This window comes from Engraulis encrasicolus, chromosome 23, assembly GCF_034702125.1.
Source record: "Engraulis encrasicolus isolate BLACKSEA-1 chromosome 23, IST_EnEncr_1.0, whole genome shotgun sequence".
Classification (NCBI taxonomy): domain Eukaryota; kingdom Metazoa; phylum Chordata; class Actinopteri; order Clupeiformes; family Engraulidae; genus Engraulis; species Engraulis encrasicolus.
In genome coordinates this window covers 35772405-35787737 of record NC_085879.1, presented here as the reverse complement: position 1 = coordinate 35787737, position 15333 = coordinate 35772405, and the positions used below count along the sequence as shown (strand labels likewise).

General features: G+C 45.6%; 1 protein-coding gene across 1 annotated transcript; it reads left to right on the top strand.

Moving 5' to 3' along the window:
• Positions 1 to 9834: 9834 nt before the first annotated feature.
• ttc9c (tetratricopeptide repeat domain 9C) lies at positions 9835 to 15295 on the top strand. The gene is made up of 4 exons (XM_063190751.1): positions 9835 to 9938; positions 11704 to 12025; positions 12367 to 12549; positions 14100 to 15295. Exons 1-4 carry the CDS (start codon positions 9936 to 9938, stop codon positions 14246 to 14248), a joined length of 657 nt encoding a protein of 218 aa, XP_063046821.1. The 5' UTR covers positions 9835 to 9935; the 3' UTR covers positions 14249 to 15295.
• The last annotated feature ends 38 nt before the right edge of the window (positions 15296 to 15333 follow it).

Below are 15333 nucleotides of genomic sequence, written 5' to 3'. Positions count from 1 at the left end.
TTTACCATAAATGACAATTAAAATCTCTTCAGTTAGGCCTATCACATAATTTGTGTGATCATATGATGCAGAGTGTGCCTTTGTTACAATCCTAGATAGTAGGCCTAACACCTATATTGGAGTAGCTTAACAGCATAACAATGCAGCTCAATTTCATAGGCCTATTCTAATTTCTGCATTAGGTTTTTAAAAATAGATTCACCATCATGTAGGCCCATCTCAGCCATTCCCCACAAAGATGAACAGCATTAGGCTGTATAACATTGGAAACTAAATATAAAAAACACAACATTTGTGGTTTTCAACTGAATTGATAATGAAGTTCTATTAGGCTACATTTTAGGCTTAATATGTTTATAAGACACCTCACAATTTACCCCTCCACTGTCATCCATTAGGCCTATTTAGCTAGGCTATTTGTAGTGGCATGGTGCTCAGAGATTAGCAATGGGCACTGCAGCCATTAAAAGAGGAACTGGAGTTTTACCTACCATTAATAAGCTAACCCATACAGCGTTATCAATAACTGCAAAGGCAATAGACAGAAGAAGAAGCTGATGAAGAAGAAGCTTAATTTCTTAACTCAGGAATGAGTCCTTCTAGCTCCAAGAAATTGCTTTTGCAAATAACTTGGAAATGTCAGATCATGAAAGAATTTTTAGGCTAAGTCTTGTGACAAGGTGTAACAAAGCTTGTAAATCCCTAAATGATGGATTTGGTGGTGTTACTAGGCTTACTCCTGTGTTAGATTACCTTCATACCTGGCTTCACACGCGGGATTTTTTTTCAACTCCACCGCGAACGTGCATTTGCGTTTCTATCGGCATTGCAGTCCGTAGAACCGGCGGGCGGACAGATGCGCTTTCGTCAAATGGAACGGAGTGAAAATTATAGTGCAGATGAATTAGGTCTATATTTCAGGCAGTCCAACAAAATCCCGGACATTTCTGAAATTCAAAAGTAGGGCATGTCCGGGGAAAACCGGACGTCTGGTCACCCTACACCACACAGGCCCTAAAAACCAAACAAACAAACGAGCAGGGCAGCTGACAGCTTTGACCAGGCCCAGGACAAAGTCATCCGGAACAGCCCCCTAACTAATATGTTCGATATAACGCAGACCTATTTCTGGGCCATACTCATGAACGGCGTGACGTTTTCCATGTGCGTTACGCCCATTTGTGGGGGAAAACAGGCAATGCAAGTCAATTGGTGATGTTGGGGTTTAATAAACGACAGATACGGACCTGTAGATAGCGTTGTTCACGCGCAACATGCCGAAAACGTGTTGTGTTTCCGGCTGTTCAAATAATATAGCCAAACAGCCGTGGCTGAAGCATGGGATGTGTTCATTTAGGCTAGCCGATGTAACATGTAAGTCAATGAGACATTCGGTTTGTTTTCACCCATAAAGGGCCGTAACGCAAATTTAAGAGCAAAGTACCCGGATGGCCGTTCATATTGTAATGGTTTCATTGACACCTAGTGGTGGATATGTGTGTAACCGAGCGTTGGCACTTTGTCATTATATATTTAATAACTGGACACTGGATTCAGAAGGAGAAACTTCAGATCTGCTTTACTTCATCCGGAAGTCAGAGAGAGACCAATGGGCACGAGAGTTGATATATGTACACAGACCTACGGAAAGCCCCGAGGGGATAAAATACATTCACTCTCTTATTCTGTCTCATACAAATCTGTTACATATGTCCCCCCCCCACAAGAATAAACGTCCTCGTTTATCGAACATCCACAAGGAAGGACAGAAAAGAAAAAAAACATGGCATACCCAGCAGCAGGAACCACCAACAGGGTAACACAGCCCAATATAGGCCTGCTTCTATCACAAAACACAAGCGTACATGTCAACAGAACACATACACAAATCTTACAGTGTTACAACAAACACTTATCCACACATTTCTTCCTTTTTTTTTTTTTTAAACTCACTGTCTGAAACACATTCTTACACTCAGTATATAAGAAAATCACTTAGATGCTCTGGTGCCCGCAGCACACGTCCTTGCCGACTGCGAGCAGGGGCAGTCGGAATAGAGTCCTCTGCCGAAGAGGGCCCCACAACCAGGTCAGGTAGCCCACCCTGTTCAGTGGCCTGAGACACAGGCCCTGGAGAAAAGGAAGAGATGGGCAAGGGAGGGCCAGTCACTCGCGGCTGTGAGGGCATGTGAACCGGCAGTGTATAAGGCCTTAGTCTATTGTAATGCACAACCTGCTGTCGTTCGTCACAGTCAAAGGGGTTGGCGATGCGATAGGTTAGGCCAGGCACATCACCTGAGGTCATTACCTGCAGAACCACATAAGGCCCTTTCCAATGCGGGGCCAGCTTCATGCGGCTTTCCACTGGGTTGTTTAGCCACACCATAGCACCCACCTTGTAGGGAGTGTGACGTGCTCTCTCGTCGTGGTAAAATTTTTGTCGTTCCTGAGCCTCCGCCCCATGCATACGGGTCTTGTTGAAGGCAGTTTCAAGTTTTGCCCGCACGGAGGAGGCAAACTCAGAGTGAGACCCGGGTGCTTGTGTCCCCACAGCATGGGAGGGTACCAGCACGTCCGCTGGGACTCTTGCCTCACGCCCGTGAGCAAGAAAGTAGGGAGTGAATTTTGTGCTGGCATGTACAGATGTGTTGTATGCGAAGGCCACCTGTTTTACATACTCATCCCATTCACCCCCACAGTCCAGTAGTGTCTTAGCCAGCTGATCAATCAAAGTCCTATTAAAGCGCTCCACCATTCCGTCTGATTGCGGATTGTATGGAGTGGTGTGTGTCTTAGTGATTTTCAGTAGCTCACAGAGGCCTCGCATAACATCTGCTTCAAACTGACGCCCCTGGTCGCTGTGAAAACGCTCTGGCACCCCATGCACCAGCACATAGTCCTAAAAAAGACAGCGAGCCACTGTCTGAGCAGTCTGATTAGGCAAAGGATATAAATTGACAAATTTAGTGAAGTAATCCTCCACTACAAGCACATACCTGTTACTTTTGCTGGTCAGTGGCAACTCAACAATGTCCGCCGCCACTCTTTCAAAAGGCCGGGTTGCGCAAGAGGTGCCCATCGGTGCCCTATGAGGGGGCACTGGAGACCGGCGTGTCAGGCATGCTTTACACTGCTCACAAAAGTTCTTAATGTCCTTGAACATGGACGGCCAGTAGCCAATCCGTCGTGCTTGTTCCCACACACGCTCTGCTGCAAAGTGGGCAGAGGCTGGGTTACCGTGCAGTTGTGTCAGGAGGTCAGGGACGAGAGAGGAAGGGACCACAATTTGACAGAGTCTTTCGCCCGACAAGGAGCAGTTCACAGACCGGCAAAGCAGTCCGTCTTGGATGGTCAAACGGTCGAATTCTGTCCACAGCTTTCGCAAAGTGCGAGAAGCTCCCTTCATCCGTGCTTTATGTGGCCTCCGTGACTGTTCTAGCCAGCCGCGGACCACTTGGATGTCTGCGTCTGCCTCCTGCTGTGCCTTAACATGAGCTACCCCACACCCAAGAGTCAATGTCAGTGTCTCAGCCGACTCAGGCTCAGTCGATGTGACAGTCTCTGAGGATGGACAGGTCTCTGCAGGTTGCTGTGGAATAGGTGTAGCAGGGTCAGAGTGTATTGCATTAACCTCCACCGAGTCAACAGAAGGGCATGTTTCATTGTCCCTGTCTGGTCTGCGAGAGAGAGAATCTGCATTCAGGTGACGCTGTCCGTCTTTGTACACAATGTCCCAGTTGAGAGGATCCAGTTCTAAGATCCACCTGCTCCGTCTGCCAGTTGGATCGTTGTCGAGGGCCATGCGCCTGAGGCCCAGCAGAGGGCGATGGTCTGTGACGATGGTGAAAGCTGCCAGTCCAATGTAGTGCCTGAACTCACGAACAGCCCATACAACCGCCCATAGTTCACGATCAAAAGTGGACCAGCGGCGCTGTGTCTGATTAAGTGTCTGGCTGGCATAGGCCACTACATGCTCAACCCCGTCTTTCACTTGGGCTAAGACAGCACCGACCGCCTCCTTAGAAGCATCAGTGAACACTTTGAAGGGCACACTGAAATCTGGTAGGGCTACAATGGGAGCGTTGGACAGTGTACTTTTCAAGTATTTGAATGAGGTCTCGCAGTCAGCAGTCCATTCAAAAGCCACATTTTTCCCCATGAGGTGATTGAGAGGGGCCGCATGTCTGGCGAAATTGTGGACAAAGCGCCTGTAATATGAGCACAGGCCCACAAACGCCCTGACCTCTGATGTAGACTGAGGAGTAGGCCAGTTTTTGACTTTTTCCGTATTCTTGGGGTCAGGCTGGAGACCGTGTTGGGAAATGACGTGGCCCAGGAAAACCACGTGATTGAGCGCCAGATGGCATTTTGCAGGATTCAACTTTAGTCCAGCGGCCTTGATCCTAGAGAACACCTCCTCTAGGCTGGAAAGATGCTGTTCAAATGTTTTGCTAAACAAAAGCACATCATCTAAATAAACCATACAAATGTTCCATGGCAGGCCCCTTAAAACTAACTCCATCATTCTCTGGTAGGTAGCAGGTGAGTTTGACAACCCCATGGGCATTGACCGCCACTGATACAGTCCCCGCCCTGTATTGAATGCGGTCTTTTCGCGATCCTCCTCTGCAACTTCAACTTGCCAGAATCCATTCGAAAAGTCCAGTGTGCTGAACCAGACAGCGCCTGCTAGCGCATCGAGAGTGTCATCCACCCTAGGCAGAGGGTGGCAGTCTTTCACAGTCACACTGTTGAGACGCCTGTAATCGACACAAAATCTCCACTGACCGCTCTTTTTCTTCACCAGTACGACTGGACTGGACCAGGGGCTGCAGCTCTCTTCAATAACACCATCGGCGAGCAGGTCTGACACCTGTCTCTCAATTTCAGCTCTTTTCTCTGGAGAAGTGCGGTAGGCCCGTTGTTTGATTGGAGGATGATTCCCGGTGTGTATGCGGTGTGACACCAGGGTGCATTTTCCTGTATTCCTCTCACTGTCAGAGAACACATCTGCGTATTGTCTGAGCAACTCAGAAAGCGCCGCCCTTTGTGATGATGAGATTGGGGAACTTTCCAGCGACACAGGGGGGGCTGACTGGGCAGGGGAGGAAAGGGCTGTGGTAGTCACCGCGGCCACATCATGTGACAGTGTATCAACATCTGTCTCACCAATCGAGTAAAATTCACCTAAGTGAGTGCCCTCTCGTAGAACAATGTCATTTTTGGTGGGGTTCAAAATTCGAGCACATGTAGCACCTTTCTGCACTGTAGTAACTGTGTGAGCCACGACGAAGTCTGAACTATCAGGGATATTGGGCTCTAAATATCCAACAAAGTCAGTGGAGTAAGCCCCAGATGAGCTGGGAGGCCGCACATTAACGGGCACAATAATTTCACTAAGTGGGGGCAGAGTCATTGTGCTTGTTATGGCTACATTACAACATACAGGGGTGAGGTCTTTACCTTTCAGGAGTGGGACGGTGATACCCCACAGCTGTAGTCTCGCGTGGGCAATGTCCAGAAGGGCATGGTTTTTCAGCATAAAGTCCCAGCCCAAAAGCACTGCTTGTGTAGTGTCCCTTATCACATGAAAGGTGTGCTGCCATGATTCTGTGCCCAAACACAAAACAGCAGATATTGTGCCCAAAGTGTCCAGCATTTGTCCATTCACAGCACGGGCACTGATATAGTCTTTCTTTAGGGGGCGGTTACGAAGTGCAGGAACTGACATTCGAAACTCAGCACTAATGAGAGACACACTCGAACCAGAGTCTAGTAGCACAGGGACAACAGTGCCTTCAATTACACCTTTAACATAGGACACAGACATGTCACATTCGGAGTTACTCACAGAGTCTATGATCACTGGGTCATGGCTGTGTGTGTCCTTTAGTGGGCCCGCAGAGTGTGCAGCTGGCGTTAGGGCCACAACATCAGCTAAACCCCGTTTCCCTGCTGGCCGTGTTGGTGGTCACTGTGCGGGGAGATGAAGCGTACGCCGCGCCGCCTAGGTGTCTCCTCCTCATGGTATGAGCGCCGGCCAGGGTTGGGGCTGTATCTGCCAGATGACCGGACGGAGTCAGGACTCTGGCCACGGGAAGTTGTGAATGGCCTCCGGTCCCCGCCAGGTGATGAGAATCTCCTATCTGGTGAGCGGCCACGCTGCAGCCCAAGGGACCGGCAGCCATGACCTCCACAGGTGCAGTAACACGACCCCCTTCCTGGTGATGGAGGGCCATGCCAACCACCTGCACCTGACCTTGACTGTAGCCTCCGATTCTCCTCCGCCATCAGCTTCATTTCCACTCGCATGTCTTTCAGCTCCTCAGTTAGGCTATGCACTGCCTTATGCAGTCCCCCATAATCAGTCACTTTATGGACGGAGGCAATTTGACCCCCTGGGCCAGTAGCGCAGGCAGCCGTGACAGTCGTGGACGCATAATCTTGCAATGCGGATTCCCGTGCATTCTCACAACGTTCTGCAACTATGAGCGCCTCGTCCATGTCTGTTGCCCCCTGCTCATGACACTTTGCTCTAAGCCCTGGGTCGAGGCCAGCGAGGAAACGGCGGAATTTCTCCTCGCGAGTTGCGTTTTTGCCATAGTCAGGGAAAGCTTCAGCAACGAGTCTGCTAATTTCAGCGGCATACACCACAAGACTCTCGCGCTGAGCGCGTGGGCGTGCAGAAAGATTAGCCCTGAAACGGTCCAGATACTGTTTTCGCCCAAAGGCTTCTTTAAGTTTGTTCTTTGCCGCCTCGTAATCACCTTGAACAGTAGCGGGTAGGCTATCCCACAACAGAAATGCAGCCTTACTTAAACGAGTTGGTAGAATTCTTGCCAGTTCATATTGGTATGTTCTCCCACCTTCTCCTTCCACAAGAGCGCGGACCGCCACTTCGAATTGACGAGCCCAGCATAGGAAGCTCTGCTGATCATCTTCTCCAGAAAACGGTGACGGCAAATCAATCTTCACTCGAGACGATTGGAGGTCTCTCTCCCTTCGAGATCCGAATATCGAGAAGTCCGTGTCCTCTTCTTTACACCACATCTTGAATATTGAACTTCTCCGTAGCAGCTATACTCCGGCTAGCAAAGGCGCCAAAACGAGTGCTACCGCACACTAAACGTTTGACTATACTGCGAACACACTACTGCTAAACTAAAAAAATAAACGCAAATCTACAAACACAACTGAAAACTTACGGTTAACACCGCTGCCACCAATGTAACCGAGCGTTGGCACTTTGTCATTATATATTTAATAACTGGACACTGGATTCAGAAGGAGAAACTTCAGATCTGCTTTACTTCATCCGGAAGTCAGAGAGAGACCAATGGGCACGAGAGTTGATATATGTACACAGACCTACGGAAAGCCCCGAGGGGATAAAATACATTCACTCTCTTATTCTGTCTCATACAAATCTGTTACATGTGTATAGACTAGGTGGTGTGAGGTATTCTCAGAAAAGATGAAGGCCCTGTCACGGCCGAAGGTGTATATACTGTGTAGGCTTACGTGTAGCGTGTTGCAATACTTTTGAGAACAACGGGAAGTGTTTAAAATCCCTTCAAACTTCCTCTTGAATTGGAGTGAAGGTGGGTGGGGACCTTGATCAGCAGGGGCGCCTCCAAGTGGTGGCTAGTGGTGGCTACCGCCACCACGTGATCACTCTCAGCCACCACAACAAAATCTGTTAAACTGGCTGGCTTGCATGGCTTGTAGAATTTGCTAAACTACAACTCCCAGCATGCACGATAACAAGCTACGCTAGGTAGACCCGCCCCTCCCTCCAATCGACAGTCAGTCGAAAGACGTAACGTAAGCTCTTCATTTCTCCTGAGATATATTGTAGTAAGAGGAGATAGAACAGGTACATAGAAATTAACGGTGAAGATTCGTAACGCAAATATGGCGTCTACCCGCACATCTCCCGCCTTTCTGGTAACAAGAGCCAATGTGCCTGCTGAGCTGCGTTGCCAGTGATCCAATCATCTGGCTGCATCGGCGCACGCGAAATTATGCACATGCTCAGTTTTGAAAAGCCGTTGCTCTCGTGCCGTTATGGAACTACTGCGCCTGCGCTCTGTCAAAAAAACCGTGAGAAAAGTGGCTCAAAAAGCTTTATTTTGACTCGTATGACACAACCAAGTAGTCTAGATTGATCAGTTTTTCACGGTCGTTTCAACCATATGGTTTTCACAACCGCTGGGTTCCCCTCCGTCCTATACTCAGTTTCCCCATTCATTTTTCCCATTGACTCTCAGATCTGGTCTACTTAATCGCGAAATAGCACCCCGGAGGCGTCACCAAGATGGCCGCCATATGTCCCCTCTCATTCTAGAATCTCTCTGATTTCTCTTCAGTTGCGTCGGGCGGGCAGGCTGCGTACAGCAGTGAGATGGACAACAACAAAGGTGTCAGTCTGTAAATAAATGATTTACAACGTTCTCTATGCTTTGTTTTTGAAAAGTTATGGCCCATATTTGATTACAAACAATGTGTTGAGGACTTCAAACTGGTTGTTGCTAGGAAATGGCATTTTAGCCTCCTGCAGTTAACTGATATGCTACTTCAAAAAACGAACTGCTTGTTAAACATTTCATACTTAAAAACTGTCCCCTAATACTCCGTTTTGAATGCTAACTTGCTAAGCCCTTCTTTAGGTTACAAACAAAGTCGAACAATTGAAGATGTATTGATGGTTGCTGAATCAAGGCACCCACTGGGAAAATGTAGTTCCTGTGTCAGTATGAGAGACACATTTTCTCCCTGTGTGTGTGTGTGTGTGTATGTCTGTCAACTTGTGACATTTTATATTATATATATTTTTTAAATTGATTGGCAGCACTGTATTTTATAGGCTATCATATCATACACAATGGGCTTGAGATCGAGACAATATAGAAAATAAGACTGTATGCCTACATAACTAAGCTTAATCCTAATAATAAACAAAATGGCTATCTAACCTATATAACAACCCCAGTAGGCTATCTGTAGCCTACATCAATACATTTGGGTTTTCGTCGGGTATGCCACCCCAAGATTTTGCCTAGCTCCAGCTAGCCACCCACAGGATTTATTTCTGCTGGCGCCACTGTTGATCAGACAAGAGGGGTGGTCAGCCTTCAGTCAACAGTGGATAGTTCAGAACCACAAGGTCAATCATATCCCAAAGGTGTTTGGCTTGGAAAGTGGTGGGGACATTAGAATGGCAAATTGTCCGGGTATGATTTTTCCCCCATTATATTTGTGAAAAAGTGGTGGGCACAAGCTATCTTTATCGCAGGAGTGGCATGGACATGTCCCCACCATCCACACCTGAAATTACACCCCATGTCTCACACTCAAGTAGGCCTAGTTTATTTTATCAGAGCAGAGGATCCAAGAAGATGGAGATCTCGGAATATATTTCATTCACTCACTCAACAACGATCAACAATGCAAGTACTTTCTGAGTTCCTCCAACTTTGTCAATAAGCAAACAACCATAAACAAACCAAGGGAGGTAGGTCAACCATGCTGTTTGGGGAAATGTTAATTGTTATGCTCTTGGTCAGACCAAGTCTCGAAGAGATTTGAACGTCAATCAGGCTACAAGTCACCATGAAGTCGTCCTTTTTTCAGCTTAGTGTCCTCTTTACTTTAATCTCATTACTTCATTATTGCAGTTCTTCCTTTATCCATCCATCTCTTCCAAATATTCAAAACCTACAGTGACTGTCATGTCATGTTATTTAGGCCTGGATGCCATCTGTGGAGTCTTGTAAAACAATGGTTGTGGTCCTTAAACTCACCAGTAGAGGGCAGGAAATGAACACTGATAGTTGAAAGCATGGACTTGAGAAACCACCGAAGAAGAAGGCAAAATTAATGGCAGGCTACAGTGTGGTTTCAGTCCCCTGAAATATTTTCTTTAAAGTATTACAATGGTACGTAACAACAGTGGCAAATGTTTTGCGAACGCGGATGTGCTATTTTTGGCAAATATATAAAAGGGAATGTAGTTTTTTTTTCAAGGAAGCCGTGGTGATAATTGGCAGCACTATGACTGCGATATTTGGCTAAACGACAGGTTGCCTTTGTTGATGGTTGATTACCCCTAGCATCACTGGGTGTATTTATCTGTGTATTTCTACAAGATAGTACTAAAAACGAATGTTCTGTGCTATGCTCCTCGTTACATAGGCTACCCAGTGATGAACAGCAAATTGCGCTAGCTTGTTATTGCTGGTTTGTGCACTTGGAATCTCGTGTCTCCTCATCTGTGGAGCCTGTATTTTAATGACTTCTTTGGTTTTGATTCTAGATCATTTCATCTAATCAGAACGGCCTAAATAGACCTACAGAATAGTGCACGAAGGTTTAGGAAGGGCTGGTGTGATGATGACAAGAGACCTACCTGCCTTGTGTAATTGAGAAGGGCTCCCTGGACCATTGTATTATAATGCACTCTCAGTGCCCTGGACAGATAAATAATCATACTATTGTTTTGCGAACTGCAAAGAAAGACCTACTGTATGTCTATTGACAACACAACGTTTCTAACGATTGGCAACAGTGTTTTGCCCATCAAGACCTGCTGCCACATTTGTTGTAGTCTGATTCCAACCATACTTCTACAGACAGGCAGATGACGCATTGAACAATTAAACACAATTATAGGATTTAGCTAGACTAGCCTTTCATGGTCTAAATATGGTTTCACTTCTGGTCATAATCATAATGGCATCTTAATGTCATCTTTAATTCCTGATTACCATAGCCATACACACAGCAATGACTTTCTGTATGCAAATAGGCCACCATACACAAGGTAGGCTACTTCAAAGGCTCTAGGTACTTGCTAACAAGGACTAGGACTGCGCTATCTTTTTCAGAAGATTTTCCACAAGCTTGTCTAGAAGGACATTTTGTCCCTTGGCTCTTTGGAGCCCGTGGAAAGCATGGGAAATCCTCTAGAAAGCCAGTTGAAAGTAAAAGATCCATTGTAAAGGCTAGGCTGTATGTATAGTCTATTTGATGGCAAAGAAGGGGGAGTCACGGTCTACTGGTAGACCGGGATCTGAAGGTTGTAGGTTCTAGTCCCTCCCTTCTGGGACTGGAAGTGGCCTTGTTGACCAGTTTTCCTAACCTCAATCTACTACTGGGATTGTAAACCAATACCTGGTAACTTGCCTATCTACATAAGTCACTTTGGATAAAAAAAAAGTGTCAGCCACGTGTAATGCCGTGATACCATGATTATCTCTGTTGGTTAACTGGTCAGATGTCTATTTTTTGCATAAGGATGCGTAACACATATCATGGCTCTGTAGATTATTAGAGCAGTGATTCTCAAACTATGTGCCAGGCCCCACCTGAAGGTACTCTAAGTGGGCCTTGAAATCATTTTACAAAAACCAAAATAGTATGTATGTGTTGCTGTTGACAGTTAATTGAGTTGTAATTTGTATTGGGTCAGAGGTGGGCCCGAACTTTTGTGAGAATTTCAAGTGGGCCCCAAGTTGGAAAAAGTGAGAAAGTCCTGCATGTCATTGGAAAGTTGGAGTGGGTTATTTTTTATAGGAATTTGTTTTACCATTTGATATAAAAAATGTCAGAAAATTAACATCCAGGGCAACAATTCTGTAATATTAGCCATAATAAAGACCTAGACTTTAGTCCAAGTTAATGGCTCTTTCCTTCTTCAAACAGGCGGATAACACGGTGCATTCGGAGGGGACGTCAGATCAGCCCATGGCCAGCTGTTCCACGGCCGGTAGCACCCCACCCGTATCCGTCGACTCTCAGCTTCAGCAGGCAGTGCGGTTAAAAACAGAGGGCAACGTCTTCTACCGGGACAAGAACATTCGCTCTGCCATCGGGCGATACCATCGAGCCTTGATCGTTCTCCGTGGCCTTGACTCTAAACTGACGGCGGCGATTGCGGGCTTCGGAGCCAAGGTGCCTGTGCTCAACGCAGAGCAGCAAGAGCTCTTAAGTAACACTCAGATCGACTGCTATAACAACCTAGCAGGTATTTACCCAACACACAACATCACATGATTGTATTAGAGCACTCACTGAATCATCATTTGATATTATTCAATTTTGACAGTTCCTTACACACAAGTGTAATGCCAGAGATTATAGGCCCTGTGCTTCAGTTAAATCATGATCCAATGGCAAAAGTTATCAAATATTTATTTCATGTGACTTAATTGCTATTTTTCTACATCAAGTTGCCCCACTATTGAATACATAAACCCATATCGTTGGCTATATTTCATTCATAATTGTAACATCCCACCCAAAAATATGGAAAAAAGCATCTCCCATATTTTTTCATGACTGATTTGTCTTTCCCGTCCACTGTAGCTTGTCTACTACAGCGGGAGAGTGTGGACTATGCCCGAGTGCAGGAGTACAGTCTCCATGTCTTGGAGCTGCGGCCGGGTGACACCAAGGCCCTCTACAGAGCCGGAGTGGCCACGCTGGAGCTGGGGGATGCACAGTCGGCACGACAGTACCTCATGAAGGCCAGCAGGGACAAACCCAACGGTGAGATACTATACCCCTGGTCTTGCCCCTCCTCACATCGTGAATGTTTGTAAACAGAAAAACGATCTATATCGGTACGACAGTACCTCATGAAGGCACACTGTTGTCTGCTGCTGTCTCTCAAAAAATGTGCTCACGTGGTTGGCCTGCTTAACATCTTGCCCCTCCTCACATTGTGAATGTTTGTAAACTGAAGACCTATCTATATCAGTGGTTCTCAGCCTTTTTTTTTAACAAACGCCCCTTTGACCTCATCATAAGCGTGCCAACACTTTATGACCTCATCATAAGCTTTCCAAGGCCCCCTTATTATCATCAAATAAAATAGACTAATGCCCCCAATAGCAAATAAGCACCCCTCCTCTTAACTGTATCCCTCTCAACAACCCCTGAGGGCTCCCTAATGAGAAATGCTATACCATACGATTACCTGATGGGCTGGTCAGGTATTTGTGTGTGTGTGTGTGTGTGTGTGTGTGTGTGTGTGTGTGTGTGTGTGTGTGTGTGTGTGTGTGTGTGTGTGTGTGTGTGTGTGTGTGTGTGTGTGTGTGTGTCCAAAAAGGGTTTAGTTACCGAGTTGAGACTAGATCAATGAGAAGAGGTGCTCATCTGTACCGGGTGAGGTCTTAGTCTAAAAAAAGGGAGAAAAGAGCCATGGCTCTCTCAGATTTGAGGGAAAGAAAAACTAAAAATGCACTCAAGAGAGTGCAGACCTCCGTCAAGGTAGCTGTTTGATAGAATTTATTTTTGTTAAAGTCTTTTTGGCTTCTTTTTGTAGCGTTTGAAAGTGGAATGTCAATGTTCGCCCTGTCCCGCAATTCAGTTTGTGGTCACTAGGGGAGTCTAGATTTCTAGGCTAGCAATGGTGAAGAATCTTTAATAAAAAATAAAAAATAAAAAAAACCTGGTTCTGGATCATGGTCTGGATCATCACCAATATTGAATTACTTGTTCCTTTTGTCATTTCCAATCCAACAACTGTACAACATTTCATCCGAATCCGTGCATTAACGTTTTGAGTTACCCGACTGACAGACAGACAAACAGACAAACAAACAGGCAAACCAATGTGACCGAAAACATGACCTCCTTGGCGAAGGCAAAAAAAAAACCCTTATAACCTGGAAAATCTGTTTAAGAAGACGTGTCTATGCGCCGCAGCCATATTGGCCTTGGCCTCATGCCCCTGGGCATGACTGTAACAATACTCGTCCTATTTTATTAGGGGGTTTACCACCTCCTGCCAGGTATAAGTCACTAAGCCTGCTTTCTGGACTCCACCCTTGGTGTCATGGCATACCAATGTTGATGCCTCTGACCTTTATGACGGTGCATACCAGGTTGAAATATTTTGTGTGAATAGTCCAACATCACATGGGTAGGAGGAAAACACTGAGGGTTGTGAAAACCTCTGAACATAAAATATCACAATGAACGCCCTTTAAAAAATAAAAAAATAAAAACAAGCAGACCATTAAATTGATTTACTTTTCGTCATCCTCTCTCCTTTTTGTTTTCCTTCTTCAAACTTTCTGTCTTCCTCTTCTCAGATGCCAACGTGAAACGGCAACTGCAGCGAACGGAAGAGAGGCTTAGCAAAGACTACCAGAGAGAAAAGGCCCTGTACAAAGGAATGTTCAGTCAACAAAAGAGCGGAGAAGGGCAGGGAGACGCGGAGGTGACCCAGAAACACGTCTGACTGGGCTGGATCGGACTGAACTGAACTCTACACACGTTTTGGACTGAGTTTCCCAAAAACACATGAGTACATAAGGTTAAGTAGCATTTAAGTGTGAGGCACCCCATTGGAAATATATAAGGAGGAATAGGCAACATATCACTAAAAGATTATTCCACAACACTCTGACACTGGCGTCATATGCATCACATGACAATGTCATAATAGTGTCAAAACTGTTGTGACACAGTCGTGGACAAGTCATAAACATTATGTCAATGTGATATATGTTTTATGGTCATGACAAGTTGACATTGTTTGGGCTGTCTTTACCATATACGAACGTCACTTCATGACATTGGTCATAAAATGGTTGACATGGCCAAAATGTTTATGATGCATCCATGACAATGCTACGAGACTGTTATGACACGGTCATGTCATACATATTATGCCGGCGTCAAAGAAAGTGTCACTAATAATTATTTATTCAGTACTTTTCCTTTCACATGCAGATAAAATGCTTGCACATAATGCATGTGCAAGGAAAGGTAGTGCATGTATAAACTTTTACTGATAATGTGAGACCTACTCCTGAAATATTGTCACGGTGACACCACATACGTTAAGGACTACTTAGGTTGAAGTACTACTCCTTGAGTGTTTTTCGGAAACTTGGACCAGATGAATAAGCTGAGATTGGTGAAGGGCCACAGGCCCCAAACAAACAGTCATAAATGCTGCCAGTTACTGCTTGCCAAATACTACAAAACATGGCCCTGTTTCTTCAGGGCTATATTGTTTGTCGACTTAAGTTTGCTGGACGGTGTGGTTCTTTTGTTTTGTTGTTGGCAGAACCACCTGTAGTTACAGAAGAGGAGCTGTCGAAACGTTTCCTGCACTGGAAAAGAGAAAAGAGCTTGATTCTTTTGGACCTTTTTTGTTTGTGTTTTGGCTGTCTGGAGTTTCATTCTTTAACAGTCGATCTACTTTTAAAGCTGTTGACCTTTTTGTCACCACTTCAACAGTTAATAATAAAAAATAAAAAAACGTCTTTTGAATTTCCAACCTTGCTTTAATGAAATCAATAAATATTTTTGAAGCAA

Excerpts from the sequence above, each read along its gene's own strand:
- ttc9c (XM_063190751.1), top strand. Across the intron at positions 12,026-12,366 it reads CTGCTATAACAACCTAGCAG|CTTGTCTACTACAGCGGGAG; the intron begins GTATTTACCCAA and ends CGTCCACTGTAG. Across the intron at positions 12,550-14,099 it reads CAGCAGGGACAAACCCAACG|ATGCCAACGTGAAACGGCAA; the intron begins GTGAGATACTAT and ends TCCTCTTCTCAG.